The sequence below is a fragment of the Battus philenor genome, unplaced genomic scaffold (assembly GCF_028537555.1).
Source record: "Battus philenor isolate CCGP_79_NKW_IND1 unplaced genomic scaffold, ilBatPhil1.0.hap1 SCAF_29, whole genome shotgun sequence".
Classification (NCBI taxonomy): domain Eukaryota; kingdom Metazoa; phylum Arthropoda; class Insecta; order Lepidoptera; family Papilionidae; genus Battus; species Battus philenor.
Window position 1 is genome coordinate 568,437 of NW_027181692.1, and position 19,345 is coordinate 587,781.

General features: G+C 33.7%; 1 protein-coding gene across 1 annotated transcript in view; it reads left to right on the plus strand.

Moving 5' to 3' along the window:
* The window catches only part of sli (slit guidance ligand), a 201,440-nt gene that overhangs the window by 112,816 nt on the left and 69,279 nt on the right, over positions 1-19,345 (plus strand). The window contains exons 3-4 of the mRNA XM_068770014.1: positions 7,221-7,292; positions 7,905-7,976. Of these exons, the coding sequence (XP_068626115.1) occupies positions 7,221-7,292; positions 7,905-7,976 (144 nt within the window). The remainder of the gene's footprint in view (positions 1-7,220; positions 7,293-7,904; positions 7,977-19,345) is intronic.

The following is a 19,345-nucleotide window of genomic DNA, read 5'->3' on the forward strand; positions in this document are numbered from 1 at the left end:
ACTTTTCTGTTTATTATTATGAAACTACTTATCTAGTAAAGTTTTATAAATATGAATGTTATTTAAAAAAAAAAACATTATTATTTATTCCAATGTCCCCAAGATGGGTCAGAGTGCGTCCACAGTACGTCGCCATCCCGAGCGGTCTTGACCCTCGCGCTTTCGCTCCGCGTCATTCCAACTGCCTTCACTTCTGCAGTGATCATTCGTCAGGTTTGCTTTAGGCAACCACGTCTTCACTTCCTTGAGGATTCCGTTCTAGCGCTTGCCTCGGTATGTGATCAGGGTCCCTTCGGAGCCTATAGGTGGTAAAAAAAGTTATACAAGTATATATATCTTATTATATTGTTTAACTTATCTAAGAGTCAATTTGTGGACTCTGTGAGTCAGAGCTGGTGCTCTGGTGAGCAGCGACTCCTCGCAGCCTGACCCTGTACTGACGCCATGACCATCCTATATCCCATACGTATTGAATTTCTTGGAAGGGACGACGAATATTTACATTGCATTACAGCTTATTTGTCAAAGTAAAATCTAGGAAATAGATGTAAATTCTTGTCCAGTTTGCGCATTATTCTGTTCTAAGTGGTCTGCTGATTTTATAACTAAACTTTCTATCGTGTACATTAAAGAGTATTAAGTAAATAAAGCCTTGGAAATGAATTGTTCTACCATTGTATAAGGAATTTCAACTTACGATCGTTGGTCGCGGGGCTGACGCCCGGGATACAATTTTAAAAAATTCACATTTCGCATTAATTATTTAGTATTGTCATAGCCCATGAACTAGTTTCCAGTGGATGAACTGCAGCATTCTCTGCGTACCATAATACCACAGTGCGATCGCCAACCCATCTCCCAAGTAAATAAACAAAAATGCTAAATAAAAACTAATGTACTTAGGAATGTAGAGAGAAGAAAGGAGACGAATGAAAGAAAAAAGAGTAGAACGTGTAGAATGAAAATAAGGATGGTCAAAGAGCAATAAAAGACGAGGAAATTATTGACACACGAATTGGAAGGTCACTGTAACAAACAAAGCCTTCCGGGTCTGTCCATTATGGTATATTTCCCCATAAATATTATTTTTAATATTAATATAGTATTTGAACCAACAAGTTTGTTGTAATTAAGAAAAAGACTAATATATAGCTACTTCCGCTATGTAGCAGAAGTCGTGCAATATAGTGCGACGCCCGCCAACCTGATGATATATGCACAATAAATGCGCATTTATCAGCGGACTGCTACATAGCTAGCTACATAGCGGAAGTAGCTATATTTTAGTCCTTTCTTACTTAGGATGGACTTATGCAAAGTAACGCCTGAATCCATTAGATATTCAAGATCGGCATGCGTAGCTGAACAGGCGCGTTTGTACATCAAATTAACCAAATTGCGCATCTATCAACGGGCTGGCGGACGGTGCACTTTATTGCACGACTACTGCTACATAGCGGAAGTGGCTATATATTAGTCCTTTCTTACTTAGGATGGACTTATGCAAAGTAACGCCTGAATCCATTAGATATTCAAGATCGGCATGCGTAGCTGAACAGGCGCGTTTGTACATCAAATTAACCAAATTGCGCATCTATCAACGGGCTGGCGGACGGTGCACTTTATTGCACGACTACTGCTACATAGCGGAAGTGGCTATATATTAGTCCTTTCTTACTTAGGATGGACTTATGCAAAGTAACGCCTGAATCCATTAGATATTCAAGATCGGCATGCGTAGCTGAACAGGCGCGTTTGTACATCAAATTAACCAAATTGCGCATCTATCAACGGGCTGGCGGACGGTGCACTTTATTGCACGACTACTGCTACATAGCGGAAGTGGCTATATATTAGTCCTTTCTTACTTAGGATGGACTTATGCAAAGTAACGCCTGAATCCATTAGATATTCAAGATCGGCATGCGTAGCTGAACAGGCGCGTTTGTACATCAAATTAACCAAATTGCGCATCTATCAACGGGCTGGCGGACGGTGCACTTTATTGCACGACTACTGCTACATAGCGGAAGTGGCTATATATTAGTCCTTTCTTACTTAGGATGGACTTATGCAAAGTAACGCCTGAATCCATTAGATATTCAAGATCGGCATGCGTAGCTGAACAGGCGCGTTTGTACATCAAATTAACCAAATTGCGCATCTATCAACGGGCTGGCGGACGGTGCACTTTATTGCACGACTACTGCTACATAGCGGAAGTAGCTATATATTAGTCCTTTCTTACTTATGATGGACTTCTGCAAAGTAATGCCTGAATCTGTTAGATAAATTTGTTGTTAGCTTTTCTGTGATTAGAGCGCTTTTGAAAACCTTGCAGGTTTAAATTGAAAAATGTTATTATAAGGGAGAACGATTTTTTAAAGTTTCTGATATGTTGGACTCTTCTAGTAGAGTTAACTGAGTAAATCTTCTTACATATAAAGTTTACAATCATTGAATTGTTCAGGATGAGAATGCTTGGGATATCATACCTTTTTATATGTTAGTTATTATTTCTGTAACCTTTGATTAGTGTTAAAGCTCTATCGTTAGAAAATCAATTATATATTTACACTCAATTATATATATACACACTGGTAGCCTAGCCATAGTGGACTATACATATAAGTATGTATATATATATATATATATATATATATATATATTAATTGACTATACCTACTCATTTTATGTTTATGGAGAAATCTTTCTATGTTATCGCTGTCAGGTTATGGAATGAGCTACCAGAGCCAATTTGAAGCGCTAGATCGTTGTTAGCATTTAAAAATATGCTAAAAGAGCACTTCCTGTACCTCTAAAATGGGATATTGTTTAGCATCTCTTAATTATTCGTATTTATGTGGGTACCTTTTCCTCGTAAATATATATATATACATACATGCCTTGCAATGGTCGAGAAGGTAATGAAAAATGAAGAAAACAGATACAGGTTGATAGAAAAGAAATAAATAAACCAATTAAATTAACAATATAAAATTGTAAATAAGTATATACTATGTTAATAAATGAGATAACAAAACCTGTTATATTAACAAACGAAGCGAAGGAAGTGTGATGATGAATGAATGGCAGTTAGTAAGGATAAGAAAGATAGATGTTGTAGAATGTAAGTAAAGCAAAGATAGATCATGTGAAGAATGATAGAAGAGTATGGAAATTAAAATGGGAAATTTTTTTTATTAAAAGATAAAAAACGACCCTGTCTTACCCAAAGATAAGGGTAACAGAGGTCCTAAATAGCAATAATATAAATACAGTTAAAAAACTTTTAAGTTAAACGGTTTTTTGATACCCATATTGTGGTGGTTGTGGAAAAATATGTACCTAGTCCGCCATATTGGAACGGCGTCCATCTTGAATTTAATATTTTGACATAATCATCGTGTTCTACTAGTGTAGCCCTTTCATTTGATACCCATATTGAGGGGGTTAAGGAAAAATACGTAATCCGCCATTTTGTATCGGCGGCCATCTTAGGTTTATAATGTTATTGATTATATTATATTGTATTGTCATCTAAATTAAATGTGTGTACCAAATTCCAGATCAATCTGACAACGGGAAGGTGCTTAAATTTCAATTTCTAATTTTGACCCAAATAAATTCCGTACGGGTCGAACTAAATAAAACCGTTTAAAAAATGGGTGTCTGTGTGCAGAAATGTCGATGTACATTATCACGTCTTTAAAAACTTAGACATAAAGATTCGAACCCACTGTATATACCTCACTTATTGCCACTGAGTCGTCCGTGCCGCTGTTACTTCGCGTAATTGAATATAATGTTCAGTACGAACCACTCGTGCCATTAAGTGCGCATCGCTTGCTTAAGTGTCACTTAGAACTCGCGGAGGCTTGCGGGGTAACTTATGTCAAAGCCTTTGCGGTATCGAATTGAGTTAAGTCGTGTTACTTTAAATCAGGGCTTCTTAAACTATGGGTCGCAAGATTTTAATGTCAAATATTTATATATACCATTTTATAACATCACTAAAGTTGGCAGAATACAGTGGACTGGCAATGTCTAGACACGCGCATTTATTGAAGGCTTCAAACTAATATAAATACAATTTTATAATTTTTTGTGCAATTTTTAATTTTAGATTTTTATATGTTTCAAAACGAATTCTGAAACTATATATTTTCATGTGTATATATATATTGTTACCTAATAAATAAATCATCAAAAAATATTAATTTACTTTTCTATTATATTTGAATGGGGTCGTCAAGAAACTCGCAATCATAAATGGGGTCGTGAAAGACAAAAGTTTAAGAAGCCCTGATTTAAATGAATATATATACGAAAAAAATAAAACGTATTCAGGAGTTACTTTGTTTAGTGATATATTTTATATTTGTCCCTTGAATTACCTCACGTTTAAACGAGTACGTTTTGTACGCATTAATAATTTTATTGTACAACCGTTATAAAGCCTCTTGGCACACGACTTAAGATTCCAAAAAAACACGACGCAAAGTGAATTAAGATTTTCTATAGCAAACCATGTAAAGATCGAAGATAGGTTCCAGGGTTACGAAAATACAACTTTTTAAAAAGAAAATTGAACAAAGTAAACATTTATAAACAAAAATGATATAACTCTGCCAATAAATAAATTGGAATAATATTTACCTCTTTTGTAACCAGAAACAACACGTAAAAATTTGTATAAATTTACTATACTACTACTACTACAAAAAAAAGCACAACACACTTCGTAATTGAAACTAAACTCTTAAAATTAGCAAAACAAAATGAAAATAAAACTGTATTCAAATTGTGTCGATTTTTAGTTTGAAAGGGAATCCTCGAGTTTTGATGGCAAGACGCAATAAGATACAAAAGTATTGCCATCTTTTAGAAAAAAAAAAGAAAATAAAAAAAAAATTAAAGACTCGAACCCAAAACAACGCAACCTCGAAAATCTAACGACGCGCAGTGAAAATTAGTGCTAATTAAGCAGCGACGCAACTTCGAACAAAAACGCAAAACGAAACGACGCTAAGCGAGATATTGGAGTATTTAATACAAGAATACCATGCTACATACTCATGTATAGTTCAGAATACCTGAGATGTTAGGAGAGAAAGAAGACGAAAGAATAAAACAGAGAAGGACGGAATATGAGTATAAATAAATAAAAGTATTTGCAAAATTATATTATCATTAAAGACCCTTTCCACTCACGACAGGCTTTGAAACAGAGGTCCCAGAAACAGGTCCACAAAAAATATGAACACATGTATGGTCGTGCACGCTTTACGAAGCTATATAATATATAATATATAATTGATTCAGGCGTTACTTTGCGGAAGTCCATACTAAGTAAGAAAAGGACTAATATATAGCTACTTCCGCTATGTAGCAGTAGTCGTGCAATAAAGTGCACAGCCCGCCAGCCAGTGTTACTCGGTGTTTAGCACTAATAGGTGTAACATTACTCCTGAGGATGCCCCGTGGAGGAATGAAACACAAGTTGAGTGATTTAACGGTGGTAGTTGTGTTTCGCATTGTGTACCGCATGCGCATTTATCAGCGAACTGGCTGGCGGTGTATTTTAACGACTACTGCTACATAGCGGAAGTAGCTATATATTAATCCTTTTCTTACTTAAGAAACTATATTTGTAAAGAGACTGTTGATTTTATCGCCGGCTCTAATCAAAACTGCCAACTGCGAAAACACTTTCGTTTTTTATTAGTTTTGACTGTCGTCAAATTTTTGACAGATGTTTATCACTACGCGACTTATGCGGAGAAATATGTTTCATTTTTAAACGGTTTTATTTAGTTCGACCCGTGCAGAATTTATTTGTTTAATTATTTGGGTCAAAATTAGAAATTGAAATTTAAGCACCTTCCCGTTGTCAGATTGATCTGAAATTTGGTACACACATTTAATTTAAATGACAATACAATATAATAAAATCAATAACATTATAAATATAAGATGGCCGCCGATACAAAATGGCGGATTACATATTTTTCCTTAACCCCCTCAATATGGGTATCAAATGAAAGTGCTACACTAGTAAAACACGATGATTATGTCAAAATTTAAAATTCAAGATGGACGCCGTTCCAATATGGCGGGCTAGGTACATATTTTTCCACAACCACCACACTATGAGGATCAAAAAACCGTTTAACTTAAAAGTTTTTTAAATGTATTTATTAATTTAAGTCTTAGACGTGAAAACCCTAGCAAGTAGTACTTGATGAAGAAGCTACTAATTGTGATCTGAGGAAGTGTACATTTACATGTTTACAGTGTATGTTTACAATTTACAATTTCTACTGCTATACGGAGTTACTAATGTATTTCGAATTTAAATCGACGAAATAATAATTAGACACTAACAATTATTATCGGTGAAGTCAATAGCATATGAAGCATGAACCACCGTATCTTAAAATATAAGTAGAATTACAACGCTCTAGAGAAGTGATTCCCAAAGTGGTCTATATCGACCCCTAGGGGTCTATGACAACCTGCAAGGGGTCTACGACAGCGAAAAAAAATTTGGGGGTCCATGAAATGAAAATGGGGGTCCACGATAGTGGATCTCAACACGTACACTGATAGTACCTATTTACTTACATCATACTATCTTATAATATCAAAACATTTACATTATTTATGAAAGTACCTATGAAGTAAAAAAATATTATATGTGTTCATAAAATTATGTAAGTTGTAGGATGTTGGTATTCGCTTTGTGGTCGCAATACATTTTCAACTTGTAAAAACCTGGGAGTCGCAGTTTCGTGTTTATTTAATGTTACGTATATTTTACATAACAGATACAAAATTTTATATTGAGTAGTATTAATTTAAATTCAATTAATAAATGTATAAATTAACATGTGTTTTTAATTTAAGTTTTTAACACTAAACTTCACTACTGTTAGAAATTTACAGGAAATCAATATCAGGTAAGTAGGGGGTCTACCCAACACGGAAAAACATGGCAAGGGGTCTACGACACAAAAAAGTTTGGGGAACTCTGCTCTAGAGTTTTAGACCACTTCAAAGCTGTCTTATTTGAAACGCTGGACATGTCTATGTCCAACTGTGGGCATTGTACGACTTAAAATGATTATGAAAAAAGTATACACACGTATATAGAAGTACAGTAGTTATTTTTATAAATTTTAAAATATGTGTTATTCACACACATTTCTTTGTTCCAGAGATCTGCAAGGCAACAACTTATCAATAATATTCCAGAGCGACTTCCAGAATCTACACGAATTGAAGATACTGTAAGTGGTTCATTATTATTTCGAATTTTATTTATTAAACATACAATTTCATGTCTGCCACTGGAGATATTTAAAACCTATATTAAAGAAATATTATTGAACAATAGTATGTTATTGCATCCAAGAGAACTGCGCTGATGTCGATGCATGTCGTCGCTTTGTGCAACTGTATTTGCAAAGAGCAACTGCTGAACTTCTGCCTGTTCAACAGAACTACCTTCCGAGTCAGTAGCTTTTTGAAAACAATGCCGACATTTTATAGACGACTCGAAAGTACTTGTAACAGCCTATTCGAGAAGAGAGTATTTTAAATTTCATCTATGGCATTGGTTTCGATTCGCATAATACAATGTAATATAATTCATAATTTGTGCATTAATTATATAAAACTGAAAAACAGCAGTGGCAAAAAGTATAATTAAAAAAATGTTTTAATTATCTTTGAATCATCCGTTAATCAATGATTAAACTTACATTTAAAATATCTTACCATTCAGGCACCAACAACTCTAATCATAAACTAATAACGAGTGATTAACAGCAGATTAAAATTGATTTACCTTTCGTCAATTTTAATATATATATATGTTACATTTTTAATCTTTCCAACAGGCAATTGTCGGAGAACCAGATACACACAATCGAGAGGGATGCGTTCGTGTCGCTTAATCTTCTAGAACGATTGTAAGTATTCTTTATTTTTTTAAAGGGATGCAAGAAAATTTGTTGGATGAAAGAAGAATTAATGAAGGACATTGAGGCGGATATAAGAAGATTTTGGAGATAAAGACACGTGAAAAATGTTATAGTAAAGAATATTCTAGTCCATTCAAAATTATAGAGTACGGAAGGCCCCAAAAAAACGGTGCTAAAAAATATATTTTTTATGGTTTCGTTCATTGTATTTCTAAAACACATTATTATGATCCAAGGACAATCACATATAAAACACTTCAGATAGAAGCAACTCATCATACCCTGGTAATCTTCTAGGGACATCTCCAATCGTGTGACATTTCAAGTCAAGGTAGCCCTTGAACAAAGTCACTATTTGGAGTGTTCAAAAAACCTAAAACCATCGAGTGATCTATCAATCTAGTGATTTTAGTAACTACCTTAGTTAAGTTTTTGTACAAGTCTAGACTAAATGCCTTCAGAACTCAACCATCTCAAATTCAATAAACCTGAACATGCCAATGAGCACACTACAAATATTCACATCCATCTACAAAATAGAATCTATAGATTGTAATAAAAACTTAGTCACTGTAAATAGGTCTGAGCTATATGCCTTTATTGCTCAACCGCCTCATGCCAGATTAAACTTTTTATGCCAAATACAAATTTTCTTGGTTGTTCATCACGAGCTTGGTAGCCTGATAAAACTGAATGCTAACTCGGAAACATCTTTAGTTGATGAGAAAAAACGAAAAGTTAAAGTGGAAAAATAAAAAAAAACTATCTAAATGTGCAGTAAAATCTACATGCACTTGAACTTGGTTACTATAAATAGGTATATGCTAAGTGACCTCTATGCTCAACCACATTGAGTCTTGTGAAATTGAACATCAGTAAGCTGTTAACTTTTTTCTGTGAGTAAAAAAGGATTTCATACACTTACATAATACAAATAGATGTAGGCTAAGTGCCTTCAATGCTCAACAACTTCGAGTCTAGTGTTACTATGAATGCTAACTGGCTAACATGTTTTGTCTGCCAAAAGAATAATTTAGGTACATATAGAAAAAAAATCAAGTGATGCTGTGTTACTGTAAATAGATATATGCTAAGTGCCTTCAATGCTCAACAACTTCGAGCCTAGTGTTACTATGAATGTTAACTGGCTGACATGTTTTGTCTGCCAAAAGAATAATTTAGGTACATATAGAAAAAAAATCAAGTGATGCTGTGTTACTGTAAATAGATCTAGACTAAGTGCCTTCAATGCTCAACAACTTCGAGCCTAGTTTTACTATGAATGCCAACTGGCTGACATGTTTTGTCTGTCTAAAAAATAATTTAGGTACACATAGAAAAAAATTAAGTGATGCTAAGTTTAGTTACTATAAATAGATCTAGACTAAGTGCCTCCAACGCTCAACCGTCTCTCACCCGGTGAAACTGAATACCGGCAGGTGAAAAAACACATCGTGACTGTAAAGGTGTCTAGAGTTTTTAAGGTTCAGTATATTCTTTTGTTTTTTGTGTTGCCTTTCAGGAAACTCAACAATAACCGGCTGAGTCACTTGCCAGAGGGCCTTTTTGTGAGACAGAGACATCTGCAACGTTTGTGAGTAGTTGGTGGGGGGTGGTTCGGCCCTTCTGCTATGGTTTAGAACTTTGGTGTGTCCCCTATAGTTCCTCCACTTAAACATCAGGGTTAGGGGCTTGATATCCTTGTGCTCGTCCATCCAGGCATAGTTTGCTAACACCCCCAAAAGTTCTACTCGTATCTAAATTATTTCTGTTAATATCTTTTAAGAATTTCCTTCGGCTGTTACCTTACGATTGGACATTGGAAAGCTACAGAAATATACTCCATTCCAAATGCAATCGAACTGCACAACATTCATAATTATTAAACGGTTTTATTTAGTTCGACCCGTACAGAATTTGTTTATTTGGGTCAAAAATAGAAATTGAAACTTAAGCATCTTCCTCGTTGTCAGATTGATCTGAAATTTGGTACACACATTTAATTTAGATGACAATACAATATAATAAAATCAATAACATTATAAATCTAAGATGGCCGCCGATACAAAATGGCGGATTACATATTTTTCCTTAACCCCCTCATTATGGGTATCGAATGAAAGGGCTACACTAGTAAAACATGATGATTATATCAAAATTTAAAATTCAAGATGGATGCCGTTCCAATATGGCGGACTAGGTACATATTTTTCCACGACCACCACAATATGGGTATCAAATAAAACCGTTTAACTTAAAAGTTTTTTAAATGTATTTATTTTTAATCTATGAACATAATTAAAAGTTAACGAAATTGAAAACGAAACAATGGTTCTAAATTCAAAAAGAAATGTAATATTACTTTTATAAATAAAATAACTTGTCATATATGAAGTAATACATGTAAAGTTGTGCAATCCGATTGTCTCTCAATTCTGGTATTCGGTGCTTTTTAAAAAAAAACCCTGAACAACCCTACACTGCTTCTAGAGCCGCAGTGGGTTTCTTCTTTCAACCCTTGTCCAGGCTGCCATAAATCCCCCTCCGTGAATAACCCATCATCATATCTCGTGGACAAAAATTAAATCACCCATTTAATCAACGCTTAACAATCGATTAAGTTTAATGTTACAAAAATTATAATTTCTGTTCACGGATATTTATTTTTAAAAAGAATATGTCATCTATCATTCGTTCCCTGTCATCTAGATGATTTTCTCCCTATTTTAGGGGCTTTCCATTGGTGTAGGGTAACATTTGCTAATATCTCACACTGGCAACACCGTCTTGCTTATTTAAACACTGTTATAACTCAACGCATTGGATTTCCTTCTCCCTTAACTGTAATAAGGGTAGATTGTAATAATTGTGGTTTAATCTTATGATTTATTATTTGTTTAACATTAAAACAAAAACATACTAAACTGTATATTATAGATAAAAAGTTGATGTAAATAAATTTAAATTAAAATCACACGAACGGTACGACGAAGTCAACTGAAATATTTTCGTTGGCATATAGAATTCTCATAGAGAACATAATTATGCGCGGATTTCACAGGATTGAATGTATGCATATATATTAAAAGTTCCATGAGATATCTTAGACGTTCATTTTTGTTGTTTTAAATCTAAAATTAAATGTATATTATTATATTAATCTTATTATAGTGTTGAAGAGTTTATAGAAATGTATTAAACTTTGTTGAATTTTATCATATATTTGTATGTGGGCCCACAATGTGGACATACAACCTTTGTTAAAGTTATTTGAAGACGACGTGGGAAACCTATGTCCAGCTGTGGAAGTTGTAGCGCCATAGAAGTGTATTAAGTACCGTTTCGGTTTATTGTTTCATATACACGTTTGATATTATAATGTACACATTTTTGTTAAAGTACATTTAAAACAGCAACTGTCGTGTGTCTGTCTGTCTGTTAGAGCAGCGCTAGCCGGCGGAAGCTTGCTGCTTGTAATGTTACAAATAAACGACGATTAATAATGCGTGTCTGACTGAATGTTTTTTGAATTTGGATTATGTATGTATATATATATACTGACATATATGTCTGCGTTATGTTATTTATTGATTAAATACTTTATCAATATACAATGCAACACAGTTTTGTAGCCTTAAATAATCTACTCATACTATATATATATATATATATATATATATATATATATATATATATATATGATAAACAAACAATTGCCTACCATATATTTTCTTCAGTTGTCGAACCTAACGTAGAAATACTTGGTTTCGGTTGAAGTTGATGCTGTAAGCCCTGAAGCTTTTACAGCTTCATCAGAACTGACTTCACGGAGCGGAAGGGTGATGAATGATGAACTTAAAAAAATAATGAACTTAAAAAATAAAACAGAAGCTGTATAGACGCGTTCCAGTTGTATAACGTTTATAGTAAACCGCTCTACCCGAGTAGAGCTGTGTGGTGTTGATGTTGTGTGCGACTTGGGACGGCAGCGTGGACCACAGGCGAGACAAGGATGGATCCGGATCCAACCTTCTCCCACGCTGTTGTAACCGCGATTAGTTGGCTTACCCTAAGAATGGGTGTTGATATATATATATATATATATATATATATATATATATGAGCCTGCGTTGACTTCCGCATGTCAATGGTCACTGTAATTAACCTTAGAGTAATTATTAAGGGACAAACACAACAAGAGGCGGTCTTACCGAGGTGATCTCTACCAGACAACCTTTGGATGGAGATGAGAGACATGAAGGAGATAGCAGTTTAGGATGTACGTGCGTCATATATAAATATATATATATATATATATATATATATATATATATATATATATATATATGTGTGTGTATATATGTTTAACAACGCAAATAAGTGTCGGAAGGAAGTCAAAATACACCGAAACGTTACGACCAAAGCGGACTTCATATAAGACAGTGGCGTACCTGGGGGGGGGCGGTGGGTGCGGTCCGCACCAGGCGGCACTTACCTTGGGGCGGCATTTTTTAGATTTACTTATAGTTGTAAAAAGCAACATATTAATTTCATATTTATTTTCTTTCTTGAATAATAAATTAAAATTTTGTTCCAACATTGTAATTTATTTAAGAATATTTTTAACAATTTCAATCAGTGTCGGTAGTTGCGAAAGAAGCTTCTCAAAATTGAAGTTGATAAAAAATTATCTTCGTTCTACAATGAGTCAATTAAGACTAAAAACTCTTGCAATATTGCCAATAGAACAAGAAATTACAAATAATTTTAATTTTAAGAGCATTATACACGATTTTTCTAGTATGAAAGCTAGAAAGAAGAGTAGATATTATATAAATATGTTTACGAGTGCATACACACATGTCTAAAAAAATTTACTCTGTGTATTAATTAATTTTGATTAAATAACTTAATAATTTATTTATGTGTATTAATTTATAAAAAACCACTATTTGATTGACTTATAATAGAAGGGGCGGCAAACTGGATATCGCCCCGGGCGGCAAAAGTTCTTGGTACACCACTGATATAAGATATAATAAAAGTACATCTGCTGCCGGATGCTTTGACCAATAACATTAACTAGTCCACAATGCGTCAAGAGAACGTTACGTGCTGGCTCCACTAGTGAGGAGATTAACTATAGTTTTATTATCGATATATATAATACGCTTTTTGTTCGATTACCCTCTTTCAAAATGACATCGATATGTTATGTTAAGATTTATGACCTCCGTTTTTAAGGACCTATAGTTAAACAGGAACTTTATTTTGACTATTTTTTTTAATATTATTTATACGGTTAAATGTAATCAGGCGTTACATTGCGGAAGTCCATCCTAAGTTATAAAAGGACCAATATTTAGCCACTTCCGCACATGCAGTGTTAAACACAGAGTCTCTGTGTTTGGTACTAATCGGTGTAATATAACTCCTGAAGATGCCCCGTGGAGTGGTGAAACACGTGTTGAGTAATTTAGCGGTGGCGGTTGTGTTTCGCATTGTTTGCCGCATGCGCATTTATCAGCGGGCTGGCGGGCGGTGCACTTTGTTGCACGACTACCACTGCATGTGCGGAAGTGGCTAAATATTGGTCCTTTTCTTATCTTTTATACGTCTCAACGTAACACATTCTCTACTATTTTATCCATCAAAAACTCTTCTATTACCTTCCATTCTTCGTCCATTTATTATTGTTTCGTTCCGTAGATTTCTGTTTTATTCTTCACCTGTATATTATCTTCTTACTTTACTTTTTAATCCTTAATCACAGATTTACCATTATTACTGTTACGCACTGTGAGTTCTGACTCGAAATGAAACACCACTGGTTCACAAGGAGTCCTTTATTTACAAATCAGATGGTTACCCTATTTAACACAAAGTATACTTTCGATTAGTCCAAATACGCTTTCAAATCGCTCAAGAAATCGCTGTCCAAATAACTTACCAAATACACCAATACCTCACTTTGCGTCGTGGTTACGTTCCAAAAAAACACGACGCAAATTGAAACGCCGCAATGTGAATTAAGATTTTCTATAGCAAACCATGTAAAGATAGAAGATAGGTTCCAGGATCACGAAAATACTACTTTTTAAAAAGGAATCCGAACAAAGTAAACATTTAAAAAACAAAAATAATATAACTCTGCCAATAAATAAATTGGAATAATATTTACTTTTTTGTAACCAGAAATAACACGTAAAAATTATATAAATTTATTATTCTCTTTTAAAAAAAGCACAATACACTACGTAATTGAAACTGAACTTTTAAAATTAGCAAAACAAAGTAAAATTAAAACTATATTCAAATTACGTTGATTTTTAGTTAGAAATGGAATCCTCGAGTTTTGATTGACAAAAGTGTTGCCATCTTTTATAAAAAAATTTAAAGATAAAATTAAAGACTCGAACCCAAAACAACACAACCTCGTAAATCTAACGACGCGCAGTGAAAATTAGTACTAATTAAGCAGCGACGCAACTTCTAAAAAAACGCAAAACGAAACGATGTATAGCGATGTATTGGTGTAGTCATTTTGTATCGCTGATCGTAGATCTTAATCTTATAACTCTAACAACACTGAACTGTCGACATGGGGAGTACACCTATTTATACAATGGAGAAGGTTCTAGTAAGTTCGAGATAGTGCTCGGTAAAAATTTCCGAGAACCGTACACAAAAATCTATAAATAACTTCATGGCTACGTGTGTTTACAGCACTTCTTGATCCTAGGGTTCCGTGTTAATTGTTTAGATGGTTCTGTAACTCGTGGTTTGTAACATTACCATTCATTAACTTTACTTTCTGTTTCTTATTTATTCCTTCTGAATGTTTCTCCTATGACTTTTCTCCTATATTCTTTGAAGGTTTTGGGAACTCATCTCGTTCTATAATGCGATATTTCTTTCCTAGATCTTTTACTGCAACCGAAAATTGCAATCTATTCATTCCACACTAAATACAGGACAGCTGGTACCACGATCTGTTCCACACCTGGATCACAGGTGTAATTGGGTCTCTCCTTGAGCTGAAACATTTGGAGGTACTCAGAGAATATCCCTTGCATCATTAACATCTAGAGTTCAGGTTTAATGGTTTATGGTATCTCACTCTCTCTCATATCCTTATATGGTTATATGTAGACATCTTCGGGATCTCATCAAGAATGAAATCCGTAGAAGAACGAAAGCAATGGCCGCTTAAGCCTTAAGGTTCTAGAGAGAAGACCATGGGGCCGCAAAAAGAACGTCAAAACACAAAATGGACAGACTATTTTGTTATCATCGAAAGATTTATATCTATATACTAGATAAATATATATGTATATTGGTTATTAATGTCGTGCCGATTTGAAATTAATACTACTGCTCCGCCGGCTCAGTGACCCAAAGTGGGTCTTGGCCTCCGAAGCGAGAGACTTCCACTTTCCTCTATCTTGCGCCATCGTCTGCCATTGGCTGACATTCAATTCGCGCAAGTCTGCCTCAACGCGATCCAGCGATACCTGGGTCTACCCATTGGTCTTCGACCCCTCGGTTTTCCCAGGTACGCTACCTTCACGCTCCGATCCGATCCCATTCGCTCCAAGTGACCAAGCCAGCGGATTCGTTGAGCTTTATAATCGCCAATGATATTTGAAATTAATAAATAAATAAATCAAGTGAAGAAACAATATCGATTTTTTATATCGATAACAGTAACAATAATTTTTATCGATATTATCTATCGATACTCGGGCAATCACTAGAGATCTCAAGTGCCGAATCTTGTCTATAAGCTGACAGCTATGATATATGTTCATGTGAACAATTCCATAAGAAGCGGTCATTTATTTCGACGCCCTACATCCAGGTCTGTTACCCTGCGATGACGGTTGACTTCTTGCAGGAACCTGCGTTGACTTCCGCAAGTCAATGGTCACTATAATTAATAATATAGTAAGTAAGAAAAGGACTAATATTTAGTGATATAAGGGTCGTAATTGTGTAATTCGCATTGTTTGCCGCATACGCATTTATCAGCCGGGCTGTCGGGCGGTGCACTTTGTTGCACGACTACCACTGCATGTGCGGAAGTGGCTAAATATTGGTCCTTTTCTTACTTAGAATGGACTTCCGCAAGGTAACGCCTGATTCCATTAAATAAATAATATAGTAATTATTAAGGGACAAACACAACAAGAGGTGGTTTTACTGAGACGATCTCTACCAAACAACTTTGGATGGAGATGAGAGACATGAAGGAGATGGCAGTTTAGGGTGTACGTGCGTCATATATATATATATATATATATATATATATATATATATATATATAAAGAGGTGGGAATGGTACTAAAATACTTATAATTATGCTACACAATATCTTATTTCCAAGATCCAAGAGACCAAGGAAGTGCTCATTTACCATATTTTTTAATGCCGACAGAGATTTAGCGCATCTAATTGGCTCTGGTAGGTCATTCCATAACCTGACACATATATATATATTTAGGTTTTTTTTAAATTGTTTTGCAACAAAGAAAATTTTCTCTTCTCTTCGACGTGAAATACTTTTTAAATCATTTAATGGTGTATTAAACCTACTTATCTAGTGTTGCCATATGTTATATTACGAAGAAAATATCAGAATATTTTTTTAAATTTTTTTTTTATTTTTAAGTTATATATATGATTATGTAGAGTGAAAAATATATGTTAACATACTAAACTAGTTATTCAAAGTGTCCGCCCTTCGCGCGCGTCGATGGATTCACGAACGGCTTCCATTGAAAACTTTGTCACTACTGCCTCCGAAGGTTTCTTGAGTTACTCAATATTTGGGTGACGCTTAGAGCAGACCATGTCTTCTAGCATTCCAAATCCAGATTACCCAAAGGCCAAACTAAAACTACTCTAATATTTTCGACAATGCGCCATTCCATTTTCAAAACAGATGATTTCTTAACAAAAAAACATACAATAATGGCGGGAAAGAATTCTATTTTTTTATCGTAGAAGCTAAAGTTCGAAATTCAAATTAATATTTTTTTAAATGTATACAAAACAGCCAGTAACAGAATTTATGGTTAAACTTGGTAAAACTACTCTAATATTCTCGACAATGCGCCATTCCAATTTCAAAACAGATAATTTCTAATAAAAAAAAACATTCAATAATGACGGGAAAGAAGTCTATTTTTTATCGTAGAATCTAAAGTTCGAAATTCGAATTAATATTTTTTTTAATGTATATAAAACAGCCAGTAACAGAATTTATGGTTAAACTTGGTAAAACTACTGTAATATTTTCGACAATGCACCATTCCATTTTCAAAACAGATAATTTCTTAACAAAAAACATACAATAATGGCGGGAAAGAAGTCTATTTTTTTATCGCAGAAGCTAAAGTTCGAAATTTAAATTAATAATTTTTAATGTATATAACAGCCAGTAACAGAATTTATGGTTAAACTTGGTAAAACTACTCTAATATTTTCGACAATGCGCCATTCCATTTTCAAAACAGATAATTTCTTAACAAAAAAACATACAATAATGGCAGGAAAGAATTCTATTTTTTATCGTAGAAGCTAAAGTTCGAAATTCAAATAAATATTTTTTTAAATATCTATAAAACAGCCAGTAACAGAATTTATGGTTAAACTTGGTAAAACTACTCTAATATTTTCGACAATGCGTCATTCCATTTTCAAAACAGATAATTTCTAAACAAAAAAACATACAATAATGGCTGGAAAGGATTCTATTTTATATCGTAGAAGATAAAGTTCGAAATTCAAATTAATATTTTTTTAAATGTATATAAAACAGCCAGTAACAGAATTTATGATTAAACTTGGTAAAACTACTGTAATATTTTCGACAATGCGCCATTCCATTTTCAAAACAGATAATTTCTTAACAAAAAACATACAATAATGGCGGGAAAGAAGTCTATTTTTTTATCGCAGAAGCTAAAGTTCGAAATTTAAATTAATAATTTTTAATGTATATAACAGCCAGTAACAGAATTTATGGTTAAACTTGGTAAAACTACTCTAATATTTTCGACAATGCGCCATTCCATTTTCAAAACAGATAATTTCTTAACAAAAAACATACAATAATGGCGGGAAAGAAGTCTATTTTTTTATCGTAGAATCTAAAGTTCGAAATTCAATTTAATATTTTTTTTAAATGCATATAAAACAGGCAGTAACAGAATTTATGGTTAAACTTGGTAAAACTACTGTAATATTTTCGACAATGCGCCATTCCATTTTCAAAACAGATAATTTCTTAACAAAAAAACATACAATAATGGCGGGAAAGAAGTATATTTTTTTATCGTAGAAGCTAAAGTTCGAAATTCAAATTAATATTTTTTTAAATGTATATGAAACAGCCAGTAACAGAATTTATGGTTAAACTTGGTAAAACTACTCTAATATTTTCGACAATGCGCCATTCCATTTTTAAAACAGATAATTTCTAAACAAAAAAACATACAATAATGGCGAGAAAGAAGTATATTTTTTTATCGTAGAAGCTAAAGTTCGAAATTCAAATTAATATTTTTTTAAATGTATATAAAACAGCCAGTAACAGAATTTATAGTTAAACTTGGTAAAACTACTCTAATATTTTCGACAATGCGCCATTCCATTTTCAAAACAGATAATTTCTAAACGAAAAATATACAATAATGGCGGGAAAGAAGTCTATTTTTTATAATAGAAGCTAAAGTTCGAAATTCAAATTGATCTTTTTTTTAATGTATCTAAAACAGCCAGTAACAGAATTTATGATTATAGGTACATTTTCATCATATAAAGTATTCACTTTAAAAAATGTATTATTTCTATTACAATATGAAAGTCCATTAACATCTAGGAGTATGTCTTCAAAGATAAAGATAATACACAGAAGTTAATTTTAATAATTTATATAACATACAACCTTTACATTAAAAAATTTAAATCATCAATCACCCTGTATAGTATAGATCTTTATAATAGTTTAAGAACAAAGAATATCGCGTATTCGTTTTCCGCCATTTTGTCGCGAAAACCAAGATGGAGGACGCTAGTGTTGGCAGTTTGATAATTTCCTTTTCGCAAGCGAGAAATTCCCACGATGTTCCGGGTACGGAACATCGGGGGGGCCATACAGAGTCACCGAAGCGGTACACTTGACGCCAGCAATAACTACCCATTTCTTCCATCTCAATCTTTAAGTCTTTTGATATTCGCACCTCCGGTGTACACTCAATTGCACTTTAAACGACCATTGTTTTCATTGTTTTATAATTGAACCGCCCTTTACTGCGAAAAGACAATGGTTTATTGTTTTTTTTTTCGGAGGG